The following is a 15,249-nucleotide window of genomic DNA, read 5'->3' as shown; positions in this document are numbered from 1 at the left end:
TCATTTTTTCTCTTGTCTCTGCCAAATTCAGAATCCCCTGAAACATGAGATATTTTAGTTAGCACCATTCGGGTAAATAAAATACACCAACTTATTATGATTACTCACCAAAGTTTTCTCTCTCTCTTCATTCATTCTTTTCACCAACTGCTCCTTAGTCCAGTTGGCAATCCATGGCTTTTGTGGTCTTTCAGCCCTGTTCTTGCCTTTGTTTTTTGAAAGATGAAAGTAGATTATCATCAGGGCGAAGAGGCAGCCATTGATTGCCTTCTTCTTCTTCTCTTGATAGTCTGTTATGCCCTTGATCATGAAGGTCAAAACATGCCCCCCAGTTTCTTTCCGATATGCCGTCCATCTTAAAAATTGGGGCCAGGTGCACGGGTGATATTTTGTTTATCGTCGTTGGCAAAAGGAACGCCATCTGTATGTAGAGGATGAATATCCTCTTGAACATCAGGCGTTCCTCTTCGTTGCCAACGCCGATTTCCATCATTTCATCGGTAAGACTTTTGAGGGTCTTACCCTGGAATCTTCTATAAATTATTTTGTCATCATCAGAAAGTTTCTTATAGTCAACTTTCTCAGGAAATAGATCTCCTACAAAAAGAAAGACAACAAAGCATCCAAGTCGGTTCAAATACACCCAAGCATCAGGTTAATATACACCCAAGCAACAACTTAATATTCATCTATAATTTTGAGCTAATTACCTGTTGCATTGATGCCAAGCGCATCACCTATTTTTTTTGGGGTTATTAGGAAAGAACCATATCCTGTCTTCAGTTTGTTCTCCCCAAGTTTGAAGTTGTTTGCCAGCTCCCTTAAGAGTTGGTGATCCACCCTCAGTGGTGGGATGTACATCAACCCACCGAATCCAAGATCCCTCACAATCGCCTTCTTCTCCTCAGTCATGTTTCTGAACTTATCATTCAGGAGATGTGTGGCACATTTGAGGTCTTTAGTTTGGTTTCTTGCTGCCATTTTCTCTGAAACTAAAAATACACCCAAAGATATCAGTAATATACACCCATATATATATGACTCAGATACACCCATTGATAACAATTAAGATACATCCATTGATAACAGTAAGATACACCCATATATAAGAGTCAGATACACCCAAAGATATTCGCAAGATACATCCATTGATAACAGTGAGATACACCCATAGATATTATTCAGATACACCCAAAGATATCAAACAAGATACACCCGTTGATTACAGTGAGATACACCCATAGATATTATTCAGATACACCCAAAGATGTCAAAGAAGATACACCCATTGATTACAGTGAGGTACACCCATAGATATTATTCAGATACATCCATATAGATATCAGTCAGATATCACTCAACCATGCTTCAATATCAAGCCACATTACAAGGTTAAGCAGTTTACACCCCCGAATCTACGGAATAAACCCCCCAAAAATCAACAAAAATAGCAGGAGAACTTAGAATAACAATGTAGAACGACGTAGAACTTAGAAGAACGACGTATAACTTAGAACAGTATAACAAAGAAGTAAGAGTAATAGTAAACCCTAGAAGAACGACGTAGAAGAAAAGTAAAATATACAGTATTTTAATGGACTTACGTTGAGTATTCTTGGTTTGTTTTTTCTTCAGATTCTTCACAGAGAGGTTGATGGTGTTTTGATGCAGTTTTCGAACTACGATTTCTATATTTTGAAACTTGATTTTTGCTCGAAAATGAGAGGGTTTCGTTGTTTTGAAAGCGCCTTGAGAAATGGAAGAAGTGGAAGAAGTGGAAGAGTCTGCCATACGTAACCGTTCGAATGTTGAGCGTGTGATTTTGACGCGCCATCTTATCTCTCTTCATGCGCGTGATTTCTGTTTGGGCTGGGCCAACTTGTTTGCTTGTAGGCTTGTATGTGTAGCAGGCCCGTAAAGGGAAATAGTTTTGTGAAGTGAAACAGAAAGGTTGGGGTTTTCTATTAGTCATGAGGCTAATATATATACATCAGGGATTGAATTCATCTGTAATAAACTAATAAACTTATCAAGTGACCAAAAATATCTACAACTAATTATCACTTTGTTAGTTATCTCTAACTGCTTTGATTTACAAATTAATTATCTCTAACAAACTATTATTAACTTATTGGACTAAACCAATTAAGTCACACGGAAAACCCACAATCAGAATTACAAAAGACCTCCCAATCCTCTTCTGGAGGTGTTGAAGAAGGTCGATGAGATTACCGAAACTGTGCGGAGAAGAAAGAATTTGGCGCTGAACAGGACATTCGAAGTTTGCAATATTAAATGGGTCGTCCCACGGTGTGGGTGGGTGTCTCAAAACTCGGATGGCTCCGGTATACGGAGGAGAGAGCAAGGCTGGATGCGGTGGGCTTTTGAAAAATGAAAATGGCAAATGGGTGGTTGGTTTCTCATATAACATTGGAAAATGTTTCAACCTTCTATGCCAAATTATGGGAAATCAAATAAGGTCTTGAGTTAGCTTATACTATGGGATTGAAGAGACTAAGAATTGAGTTTGACTCAAAAGCAGTCATAGAAGTACTCACTGGACAGAAGAATTTTGATAAGCATCCAAATGCCTAGTTAGAGACATTAATAGATGGAGAAAGAAAGAATGATCTGTATATTTTTTTTTTTTGAATATCTATAGAGGAAGACAATAGATATGCATGTTGCTTCGAGCGCAAAAATTTAAAGCTAGATCCATGATTCCACTCTTGGAATATCCTTCCTACAAAGGTGCCTAGATTACTAGTTGTTTATTGTTTATAAACAACGGACATCACTGCATATCTATAATTTTTTTTATGGTTGATTTACTTAATTGTGAGATTCGAATCCGAGACTTTTAGGTGAAAATTGGAAGACTATGTTATTTGAGTTATAGTTCGCTGACAACCGTTAGCTCATCTTGCAAGATAAAAATACATGAAAAATATATTATTATTGGTTATCTTGTATATTAAATTGACATAATAAAATAATGTATATCACTTCATGTACGAAATTTAAAATAATTACATATAAGTACACACGAATCTTAGTGCATTCAGATCTCTTTACAAAACTAGACTTATTAGTATTTCTAACAACACAACAATGTCAAGGGCAAGGATTAGTGTCTACAACTCCCATTCCCAAAGTTAAAATGGCTTTAATGATTCCTCAAGAAGTGAAGAAAAGCCCTGCTCTAAGTTCCAACTGATAAAAGCTCCAAATATTCCAAAAACTCCATTAAAAGAATATTTAAAAAAAAAAAAGCAAAACAAAGTTATAAACTTAACATCCTTTGAAAAATCTGAATTTTCCTATGAACAGAGAGGCAGGGAGACACACACACTCCCAAAATATCCTACTCTCAAAATCCTATCTAAATGGTGCAAGAGGGTTTGGGCTACGAGTAGATTTATTCCTTCTAAGCTCTTTACACACGCTATCCAACATCCCCAAGAAATCTCTCACTATAACAAAGATCCTAAGTGGGTTTTGATCTTCTTTATTGCTGACATCACCATGAAAATACTCAGTTATCTCCTTCACACGTGACAACACTCTGTTCTCATCTCCTTCCAACTCCTTCAGCTTCTTCTCAGCATAACTCAAGAAGCACTTCATAGTGTTAACAAACCCCTCACTGCTCTCTCCATCATTATGCAAATCCTTCCCCACGAGTTGTTTTAGCTTTGCCATTTCTTCAGATAGATTTGACACAGAGCTTGCAAGAACATCTAAGTCGATGGTGGCGGTTTTCTTCACATTGTAGAGCTCCGTGCTTAGGCCAGAGACTAATTCAAGTCCCATTCTTCGGTAGTCCTCTTCCTTTTGTTCTTCGGTCCTGTTTTTGTTGTTCTTTTGACTTATTTTTCCCATGATGCTGTCTGAAACTCGAATCCCTTCGGATCGGATGATTTCTTGAACCACAAAGTGGAGCAGCGTGGTTTTGCCATCAATGCCTTTGACGTCTGCTAGCTTGAGAAGGGCGTCGAGCTTGAATGCTCTTGCCCCGCCGCGGATCGTCCCCACGTTCATGCGGTTCCCTGTCTTCAGCACGGTTTCTAGTAACTTCGAGAACAGCCTGCTTGATCTTAGTTCCTTGCATGCTTCCTACATAGTTCACATATATGTAAGGAAAAACTATAGGACTCCAACATTAATTATGCCAAGTAACTTTAAATTCAAAAATGTTATTTGTACATTAAAATCAGTTACTAAAATCAGCCACTAATATATTTGTGTATAAATACATGTGTGATTTAATTTATTTTTAATGTATATTTATATTTTAGCATATATCTTATATTAGTAATTAACTTTGGTGGCTGATTTTAGTATACACGTAATAACGTAGCATGTCCTTTGTAATTAGAAAGAAATAAACATTACAAGAAAATATTCAAAATTAAAAACAATGAAATCATCTAAAACTCAGTAAAAGGAACATTTAAAAGTGAAACAAAATAAAACTAATTAAGAGTGTAAAATTTAAGATTAAATTTAGAATTTAGAATATAAAATTTAAGATTTAAGGTTAGAATTATTTAGAATCTAGGGTGTTGGCACGAAGGAAAAAAGAGTGAGAAAGAGTAAAAGAATAATATAAAAAAAATTGAGATTCAACATTGCAGAACCAATATTGCAATCAATATTCAACACAAGAAAAAAATATATGAAACTCTTAAAAATGAGAATATCCAAAATTCAATTAAAAAAATCTAAAATTTAAACTCAATAAAAACTCATATCTAGCATATTTTATACTTAGATTTATTTAATAACTAACTATAATATATTTATTGACTATTATAATGTTAGTTCTCTAATATTATTTTCCTAAAAAACATAGCAAGTGACTTTGTTTAGCTATCACCCAATAATTATTTATTAGCTGAAGCCTGAAGTTGACTCTTTTTGTTAACTCCATAATAAAATTGATATATAAGCAAGAACTTTCATATTTGTGTGCATCGTGCATGTTTCTTTAATTTAACGTTGGATTACTTGTTTAAAGGGTTTTGATTAAAGAATCTTACTTGAAGTAGAAAATTTCATGGAAAGAATGAACTAACTTTTACAATTATTTAGTACATTGAAAATATTAAAATGTGACCCGATTTAAGTTTCACAAAGGGAGTCAGAGTTTTTAAACAGAGATTTTTCCATTTGAAATATTCAAATTTAAAATTTTTAATTGAAGAATTTAAAGGCATATATACTATTTTGATTAGCTTCATGTCAATTTATTTAACTGTCATATATGATCAATAATTAAATAAGAAAACAATCAATTCTCATGTTATTATGTATAATAATTAAATTAACAAAACTGTAAAGTCTAACATTAAGAAAATATATCATCAACATTGGTTAAAAAAAACCCAAGATAATTATATAATTATACGTTTTATAAAAAAAAAGTCATTGAAATGAAGGAGAATAAGAACATCTATCGTTTTAAATTGTGATTTATAGCATGCCACATTGCAGCAATTGGATTTACAAAAATATTTGGTAATCAAAATAAATTAGTTAAAAACAAACTTTTACCATATAACATATTCCTTTATCCCACTTAAAAGAACATACAGTAAATGATCATATTTGACCACATCATTTGGAAAAAAAAAAAAATACTCAATTTAATCCCTAAATTTACACATAAATCTTAATTAAGTCATTAAAATTTTAATTACCTCTACTTAATTTTTAAACCTTGTGAACTAATTCACATTCGTTCCAAAAACAATTTTTGGCAAACAAACAATAACAGAATGCTAATATAAATAGCCGGATGCTATATTACGCTCCCAAAAATGACGTTTTTGTTTTGACAAACAAAATAGTACAAAAACATGCCGAATCACCTGTTTTAAAAGAAAATATTTCCAAAAACACCAAAACAAGTGACATTGTATTATTTTTGGGTTATTTAAACATCAAAACCAAACCGGTGTTCTTTTTAATAGGCCAATTTGGCATTCAGCTATCTACATTAGCATTTCGTTAGGTTGTATTTATTTATAGAGATACTAAGACAAAAATACAGAGATACAAAATTGTGTTTGTCAGATGAGATATAAATTGAGACATTATATTCAAAAACACTAAATTAATATATTTTATATAGAGCCTGACAAAAAAATACCAAAACAATGACAAGAGATAAAACTTAATTATTTTTCTTTTTTATTTCATTATTCTTATTAATTTTTTATAATGATATTTTTTATTATTTTTTTAAATTTTTTAAATAAAAAAATAAGAATAAATTAGACTTTTATAATTTATTACTAAACAAATATAAAAATACTAATAATTTTTGTATTTCTATTCTTTGTATCTTATTCTCAATGTCTTATCTTGCTTTATTTCATAATCAAATACAATTTTAATGTCTGTTTGCCAAAAATTATCCTAAAAATTAAAGTTTGAAGATTAAATAGAGACAATTAAAATTTTAAGAACTAAGTTAAAACATGTATATAAAGTCACAGACCAAATTAAATATTATATCGGGAAAAAATTTTAAACGGTGCATTTTCGAATTAATACATCCACATTTTGTCACAGTTTTCAACATTTCAACTATAACTGAGGTGCTACACATTTAATGATTTAATTATTAGCTCTAAGAATTTTCCTAAAGTAAAGCATTAAAAGTTTTTGGTAACATGATGATGAGTATTACCTCTAGCATTGAAAAAGAGTTCCTTAGGTGAACAACTTCGTCTTCAAAAGTCTCTTTGTAAAGCATGCCTTCTACCCTTTGAAAGGCAAATGGGACTTGAAGCATTGTCCTCACAAACCTCTCTGCGGACCCCAATTCATTGATGTCGCCTTTATAGTTGGCAAGCTTGGCCTCCTCTTCCTTTGTGGGCACCATTTTCACCAATGCCTCTAGTTGTTGCAAAGAAAGGCCCTTACCTGCATTTTTCACAAAATGGATTTTTAATCTTAGTAGATTTATGTAGCAACGTTGATTCCACAATTGAATAGTCTGCTTAGACATGTGGCACATAAATTCCCATGCATCCCGTGATGCATATAAATAAATAAAACGTCGGTGTTCGAGTAAATTGGTATTCCATTAAAATGTTCGGATATAATATTCTCATATTCATCACATTATTAAATTTCATGATTAGCAGGAGATAAATACTTTATCTCATAGTATGGGACAAACATTACATTATTTAACCAATGTCCATAAAGTCTATACCACGCAAAAGAGAATTTGTAAAATAATTAAGGTTTAATTTATATATACCAAATGTCGCTATATATGTATATATATAGTAAATATATTTTACATAAAAAGTAAATATATTGAAGAAATAAATATGACTTAAAAAGATATTTTAGTTTTATTTGTATTTAGCAGCCTTTCATATTTATTAATTAGTTTGGATAGTGTTAATGTTTATTTTTCATTTTTTTAATAATGCTTAAATTTTGCTTATTTTTTTTATAAATTATACATATGTTTATTTTTCTTCATAATGAATGTTAACTTTTCTATTGAAAATATATTCACTAACAAAGTAGATATAAGGTTTTAATAACTTAATCTCATTGTATGAAATATTACATTTAGTGCTGAGAGCGAGTCAAACTTAGCTCATAACTCAGCTTTACTTCGATTCGTTAATAGTTTGATAAGCTGATCTCATAAGCTGGTGAGCCAAATTTGAGTTTAGAATTAAGCTCATAAATTAAATGAGTCGAGCTTTAATATATATTAATATTTTTAATTATTTAAAATTTTATATTTATTTTTTATATATAATTTTGATACAGGACATAAATATAAAATTTATAATTGATAGACAGACAATATATAAATTTGATTTTCTTAATAATTTTAAAAATATATAAGTAATAATTTATTGATATAGAATTATAGATTATGTTCCTGTTATTTAAGTTAGTTCGTGAGCTGTTGGTAAGCCAAGCTTAAAATTAAAAAATAAGCTTGATTGTTAATGAAGTAAACCATGAACTAAATTCAATTTTCGTGAACCAAACTTAAACTTGGTCTAACTCAACTCATCTCAACTCACTTTCAAACTTAATTACATTACACCATTATGTATTATTCCCATCATACTTGTGATGATAATGCATATTGAAGTTTTGAACGTGTAATTAAAAGGTTTAATTATTCTGGTGGTTTGGTCTTTATAGTTTCGTGAAATTTTTAATTAGGTCCTTATATTTTTTTTAATTGAGTTCCTACACTAATTTTTTTTTAATTAAGTCTCTCTTGGTAGTAATTGGCTTAATTTTATAGGGACCCAACTAAAAAAAAGAATTGGTATATAGACCTAAATAAAAAGAAAAAAAAGTGTAGGGACCCAATTAAAAAAATAAATTGGTGCAAGGATTCAATTAAAAGAAAAAAAGTATAGGGACCTAATTGAAAATTTCGCAAAACTATAAGGATCAACAGAGTAATTAAACCTAATTAAAATTAGTATACATCATTTAACATAAAAATAATCATGTTGTTTGTGTACACAAAAAATCAATTCTTAAATAAGAGTTATTATGTATTTGTGTATAAAAATATATATAATTTTTTTCATTTTTTATATATATTTTTTCATTTCAATGTATATTTTATATTAATAGTTGATTTTAGTACACACCTAATATAATTAAGAATCCAATTTTTTAGACCAATATTAATCAACTTTTTTAAATTAAGTCTTAAACTATCAATCCTGTACTTCAAATTATAGACAATGAATCTTAAAGGTGATGTGTTACCTGGCTAAAAATTGGTTCATCAATTATAGTTTTATGATTGAGGAGTTTACCTTGTATTAAGGCTTCACATACATTCTCAGCTGTTGCATTTATAGCTTTTGATAGTATCGTAATGTTCTGAAGCCGTTTAGGCTCAAGAACATGCTTGCTTGGAGAAGGGCTTTTGCTCTTTGTTTCCTCATTCTTGATAGAACTCTGTAAATTGTATCCAAAAAGTGACTCAATCATTTCCTCATCCAACCTGAAATCATTAAAATTAAAATTCATAAATAATATGCTTAAAAAGGTTCACACAAATTACACATCCATTGATTACTTACTCAAAGGAGCTTGATCTTAGTTTATCCCAAACCATAGTGCGATTTGGTGCGGCTCTTACTTTGTCCCAGTGAAGCGGTTTCAGTTTTGGAAGCGGTGCTCCATCTTTGCCTAGTGCCGTGAATTGAGGTAGTTGAGATGGTGGAGGAGGAGGTGTTTTGACATTGCTCTTTGGAAATGGCGGTGGTGGACATGGCGGTGGTGGAATGTTGTTGTTGCGTGGAGATTTCGCCGGTTGCGGCGGCGGAGAAGGCAACTCTGTTTGAGGACTTTGATTTGAGTCTGAGTTTCTTGGAGATGGTGATGAGAAGTTATGAGATTTTAAAGAAAGCGGAGAGGGAGAGGAAGCTCTGGATGAAGAAGTGAGAGAATGTAATCTGAAGAGTGGCATTTGAAGAGGCGGAGTTGGTGGCGGCGGCGGTGGCGGAGGAGGCGGTGGAGATGTGGAGGGTTTGACAAATTGGTTAATAGTCTCATCAGTTTCTTGATTTTCATGTTTTGGAGTAAGTGGTTGTGGTTTAGGGTTTGAAATTGAGTTATTTGGTGAACTAAGAAATTGGTTTGGTAATGGTGATGAATCCTTTGGTGACATTAATGTTTCACTAACAAGGCTAGAAGATGAAGCATTAGAGAGTCTTGAATTTGTTTGTGAATTAATAATGGAATGAAAACTTTCATTCTCTGACGAATGATTCTCTTCTTCTTCTTCTTCTTCAGGGTCAGCAGAGATTCCAATTTCTCTTCCACCAGATTCAGATTCAGATTCAATATCTTCTTCCTCTTCGTCGTGAACAGGTAGAATCTCCTTTGTGGAAGAACTACTAACATTGTCACAGTCTTCAGTAGCATTATTCTGATAACTAATTTCTTTCAAGGTGCAAGCTTCTGCTTCTTCTTGTGGTTGTTGTTGTTCTAAATCTTCACCTAAGGAATCAAGATAAAACAGATCTAGCCTCGAGTTTAAACTCACCTTGTTTTTGTTCTTTTTCTTGCTGCTACAGAGTGGCATGGTCCTTTTTGGTTTCTTCCTTTGGTTCCTGAATTTCCTGCAGAAGAAGATTAAGGCACAACCACAGATTAATGTAGCAATTCCCACAGAAACAAGAATTGCTACTAGTATTTTCTTAGCTCTGCCTCTATCTTCTTCATGATGATGATGAGCTTCTTTCTTCAGATTCCAATGAGAATGATAATAATGATGATGACGATGATGGTGATGATGGTTGTGAACCACAGGAGAAGGTGCTGGAGAAAATGGAGCTACAGCCTCAGGTTCAATGCTTGTTGGTGATGGAGAATGTGAAGGAGAGAATGAGAATGAGAATAATAACTCAGAAGAAGAAGATGAAGAAGGTACTTTTTCGTGGAAGCTTTTGAGTCCAAGCAATGTTCTGAATGTTTCAACAAACATGGCTTGCTTCTCTTCATTCTCATCCAAACCTGAGATTTTCTCAACATTCTTCTTGTTGCTGTTTCCATCATTGATGTTGTTCCCTTGTTGAATGCTGCTCTCATCAATGAAATACATGTCATGAACATCATAACTATTCCACAAAGAATCCACAGTAAAAATAATGTGGGTACTTTGCTGCAATGATGATAGCAGAATCATCATCAAGAAGGTGGTGATGATGAAGAACAACATGCTAAGAGCCTCAGAGCCCCCCATTATTTCTTCTTTCTTCTTACTTCTTCTGATTCCAACTAAAATGTCATCTAGAAATCAATGCAGCTTTCCCCTTATAAAAGTTTCTTGTCTTTTACCCTTTTGTTGTTCCATTTCTTTTTTGGGGTTTTTCTTTTGGTGCTGGTAATGTATGTAATGTGTGCAATAGAAGATCTGAAACTGAAAACAGTGTCTTTAATGCTACTCCAAGGAACCCCTGAACCTGGCAGTTGTGGTTGTAAATTGGGACTTTCTTTTCTTTACTGTTCATACACTCTTATCTCTTCTCACATTTAATAATTTTGAAGACAAACTTAATGCATGGACATAACACTGTATGCAAAATCTCTTTCTTTTTCAAACTTTGACTTAATTCCTTTGTCTTATATGCTTTTGTTTAACCTGCTTTGTCGGAAATGTCTTAAAGAAAGGTAGGTTTTTAGGGTTTTTATGAGGTTATTATTATTATTGTTATTATTATTTTTTCCCGCACTTTTTGTAATCAAATAACATGACATGCTCTAAAAGATTAAGATCTTTTTTTCTGGGATTGAATTTGAAGTTGGATTAGATAAGCTCCTTTTTTGTGTTTTAGGAGCTAAAAGTCATGATCAAAGACAATGGTAAAAGTAGATAGTGGGGTCCCCTTTTTGTTGGGCTTGCCTAACTCTATGCGGGTGATTTTACAAGATTTCTCCAACTATATATATATAGATTATAAGGTGGGGACAAATTGCCCTCAGAAATTAATTTAACACTTATTATAATGATGTTTATTTTGCATGTACAGTTACATGAATTTTACATTTGTTTTCTAGGGTTTAAATATGATATGGATTGAGGGCTGCGGTTGAATCCACATTTAGTGATTATTTAATTTTTTTTGTATATTTTTATTGTGGTTAGAATTTTAACTTTTATTTTTCTCTTTCAAATATCTAATACACATACCTTTGTTTTGAAATATATATATGACGTACTAAGAATGTAAATAGATTTTACTAATTAAGTATTTATATTTGACAATTTTACAAGATAATAATGAATGGTTGAGTTAAGTATTTTTACTGTGATAAAATAATATATGATTAAGACTAATAGTACAAGTTAAATCCAACTTTGTGCAATGGAATCTAAAAGTTTTATGAAATATTATTATTAGGCAATGAATACAACGATGTCAGATTCACCTAATTAAAATAAATTGATTATGTTCAGAAACTTTTTCCTTTCAGGATCTCACGTGAAGACTTGTATGAAATGCTGAAAGAAAGAAGTTGATTGTGTTGAATAATGATGATTAATTGAGAGGCTAGAAAGACTAGTAGTGCTCTATTTCATGTATGCATCCAACTTTTTAATATTTATTTATTTGATTAGATTAAATTATGACACACAATCAAGTGTGTTTTTGTTATTCTTTTCCGGTACACATATTATGGTACCCATCATTTGCTGAAAAGTGAAAAGGGTGTGTTGAGAATTATATAGATTATATGAAATGGCCAAATGGGTGACCTTTCTTTTTCATAGGACTAACAACTCGAGACGCTCACACGCACTAACAAATTGAAAGAGAATGGCATGAGATAGTCACAGCAGCATGGAGTGAAGAATATTGCTCTGCTTTGCTTACAAAGCCTGCCAAGTGCTAACTTCTGTGTCTTATACTTTGTCACATTACTTCTTTATAATTTAGTTTTGAGTAAATGAACAAAAAGTGCACAAAAAAATTTAAAATATATAAAAAATATATACAAAAAAGTTTGTAAATATCAAAGTATAAAAAAAATTTGTTATTGATTGATAATTCTAGGTTTTGTTTAATACTTCTTTTCAATTATATCTATATGTATGTATTATAATCTACCTTAAGAGTCATACCACCTTATTATCATTTATTTATGACTCGAGCATAATGATTTGAATATTAGGGTATTACATTATAGAATTAGAGCAGTTCGTCCTCGTGAGCTTGATGGATAGATTACTTATGCTTCAATGCATACTCTAAGTCTGTGTCTGTGCTAGTTAGGATATCTAACTGATACGTTTAGCATGAAGTTCATGAGTATACTTTTGGGAATTTGAAATACTTAACTTGAGATATTGAGATTGATCACCTTGATATCGCTTGTCTGGTATGGACAGGACCCAAATGACAACTCATGGATGTGGTCGAACCCGAACACGGAGAGAAAATGAGAAAGGCACATCGGGGAATAATAAAGCCGCGCTAGCTACTATGACTACTCTTGTGAACGCGATGCATGCAAATATTGTGGCTACAAACCAAGCTATGGACAGAATAAACGGAAACGGTAACAAACTTGGAGGAAACTCAGCTGATGGAGGTCCGATGACCATGGCAACCTTCTGAAGGTCAATCCCCCAATGTTTAAAGGTTCAACTGATCTGACGAAAGCTGATAAATTGGTTCTAGGCAATAGAAAGGGCAATGCAAGCGCAACATATACCTGGGAGTCAGTTGGTGGAATTCACTACATATCAGTTGAGTGGAAAAGCGCAACACTGGTGGCAAGGGGCTCACCGTCTTCTGCAACAAGGGAATGGGGATGAGGTGATTACCTGGGAGATGTGCAGAGGTGAGTTCTACAAGAAATACTTCCCGGGCTCTGCAAGACAGGATAAGGAATTGGAGCTACTACAATTAAAGCAATGATCAATGTCGGTGGCTACTTATACGAGCAAATTCGAAGAGTTGTGCCGTTTCTCATGAGTTTGTCAGGGTGCTCCTAAAGGATATGACGAGTGGAAGTGTATGAAGTACCAAAATGATTTCAGGGACGATATCATGTGAGCTATGGCGCCTCTTGAGGTTAAAAGTTTCGCGAAGTTAGTTAACAAGAGTCGAGTGGTGGAGGAGTGCTCCAGAAAAATTGATATGGCTAGAAGTGACCGCCGAGAGTCTCATGAAAGGGATCAAAACAAAGACTTTGTGCCAAGGGGCTTAGACTTCAAGAAAAGTGGGCATCCACCTCAACTTTTCCAAGGACAGAACAATTATCGAAGAAATGACAACTGCTCGAAAAATGGTAAAGGAAAGCAGGCGAAGGCTACTTCGAATGATTTGCGGTGCCAAAGATGTGGGAGATACCATCCGGATCAGCCATGCCGAACTGAGTTAGGACTGCGCTATTGTTGTGGAAAACCAGGGCATATCTTCCGAGATTGTTCATACGGGAAAAATAAAGGAGAGGGTCGATCTCAACGAGGCTGAGGTAATCATGAAATTGATAAGTATAATTAAAATTTAACTGCTTGACATAATAATGGCATGTGGTATTCATTTGTAACATAAGGCTAAATTGCGATAAACATAATTTTCAAATGGATTATCAATTGATGGCTTAGACTTATTGAGAGTAGAGGATGCTTGTAAATGGCATTGGTATAGTTGGAAACTGAATTGGAATGAAAGTTCCTTAAATTGAACAATTGTATAAAAATTGGAGGATGACTAATTACTAGAAAATTGATGTTATAGTTTTTGGATAATTAGGATGCGATTTGGAAATGATATTTGCATGTTGACGATGTTTAAAAAGTGGACTTTGATGCTAGAAGATCATGGTGAGGTAGTCCCAGGTAAGCCATAGGATAATAATTCATTGTGATGATGAGTAGTAGTAAAGTTAGTTTCGATTTGCATGTGCATACGCCAATTTCTCAACCTGTAGCACTTAGGCTTGAATTTGGTTGGATTTAATGTTGATTAATATTCAATTTAGTTATGATGAATGGAATTGTTTGTGCCTATGATTAGTTGATTGTTGTTGAGACTGTATATAAAGAATGACGAGTATGTTTATGATTGAATGGTTATGAGAATTATGGGATACATGAGTAAGTCCTGATTTTGATGATGATGGAGTGGTTTGTAATGTACATATATTGTGAATTGTATATTAATAAAAGTTGTTGTTATGTTGAGAGTGAGAATTTTATACGATGTTGAATAAGTGAAATCGATTGTGAGAATTTGACATGGTTGTAGTTAATGTAGATAAGGATGGATAACCTGAGTAGGTACCATGATTTGTATTGAGGTCCTAGGTAATATGATTATTTTGATTAAGGATTTTGATGAGCTTGTGATTAAACCTAGAAAGGCGCTAGGGTGCTAAATTGCGATTGAAGTCTTAGGATGACCTTAAGCATTATTTAGGATTAGTTGAGAAATATTAGAAGTGAGCCTAGGTTTGGTGATCCTATAATAGAACATGACTTGGATGGATTATTGGAATCTTAGTGGCTGAAAATATGAGTGACGCAACGGAAGCTTGCGGGAGCGTTTACATAGGAAAACAGTAATGAGAAATAGTAGAAGGTGATGGAAAATATTTTAGACTTGAATACTCGAAGGGATTAGTCGGTTAATGTAAATGGTGATTTCTAGGTAATTAGGCTTGAATGTGGTTATAAGATTTGAATGATTTCGAGATGGTTGTGGAAATGAGTATAGG

At 33.0% G+C, this 15,249-nt stretch overlaps 1 protein-coding gene across 1 annotated transcript; it reads right to left on the bottom strand.

The window, feature by feature from the left end:
- Positions 1-2,993: 2,993 nt before the first annotated feature.
- Positions 2,994-11,033, bottom strand: LOC107465324 (formin-like protein 11). Its single transcript, XM_016084307.3, has 4 exons — positions 9,099-11,033; positions 8,829-9,019; positions 6,698-6,933; positions 2,994-4,116 (listed from the first exon to the last, which is right to left on the bottom strand). The coding sequence occupies exons 1-4, from the start codon at positions 10,763-10,765 to the stop codon at positions 3,379-3,381; spliced, it is 2,832 nt and encodes a 943-aa protein (XP_015939793.1). The 5' UTR covers positions 10,766-11,033; the 3' UTR covers positions 2,994-3,378.
- Positions 11,034-15,249: the final 4,216 nt, after the last annotated feature.

Source organism: Arachis duranensis, chromosome 9, assembly GCF_000817695.3.
Source record: "Arachis duranensis cultivar V14167 chromosome 9, aradu.V14167.gnm2.J7QH, whole genome shotgun sequence".
Taxonomy (NCBI): Eukaryota; Viridiplantae; Streptophyta; class Magnoliopsida; order Fabales; family Fabaceae; genus Arachis; species Arachis duranensis.
This window is presented reverse-complemented; position numbering and strand designations above follow the sequence as displayed.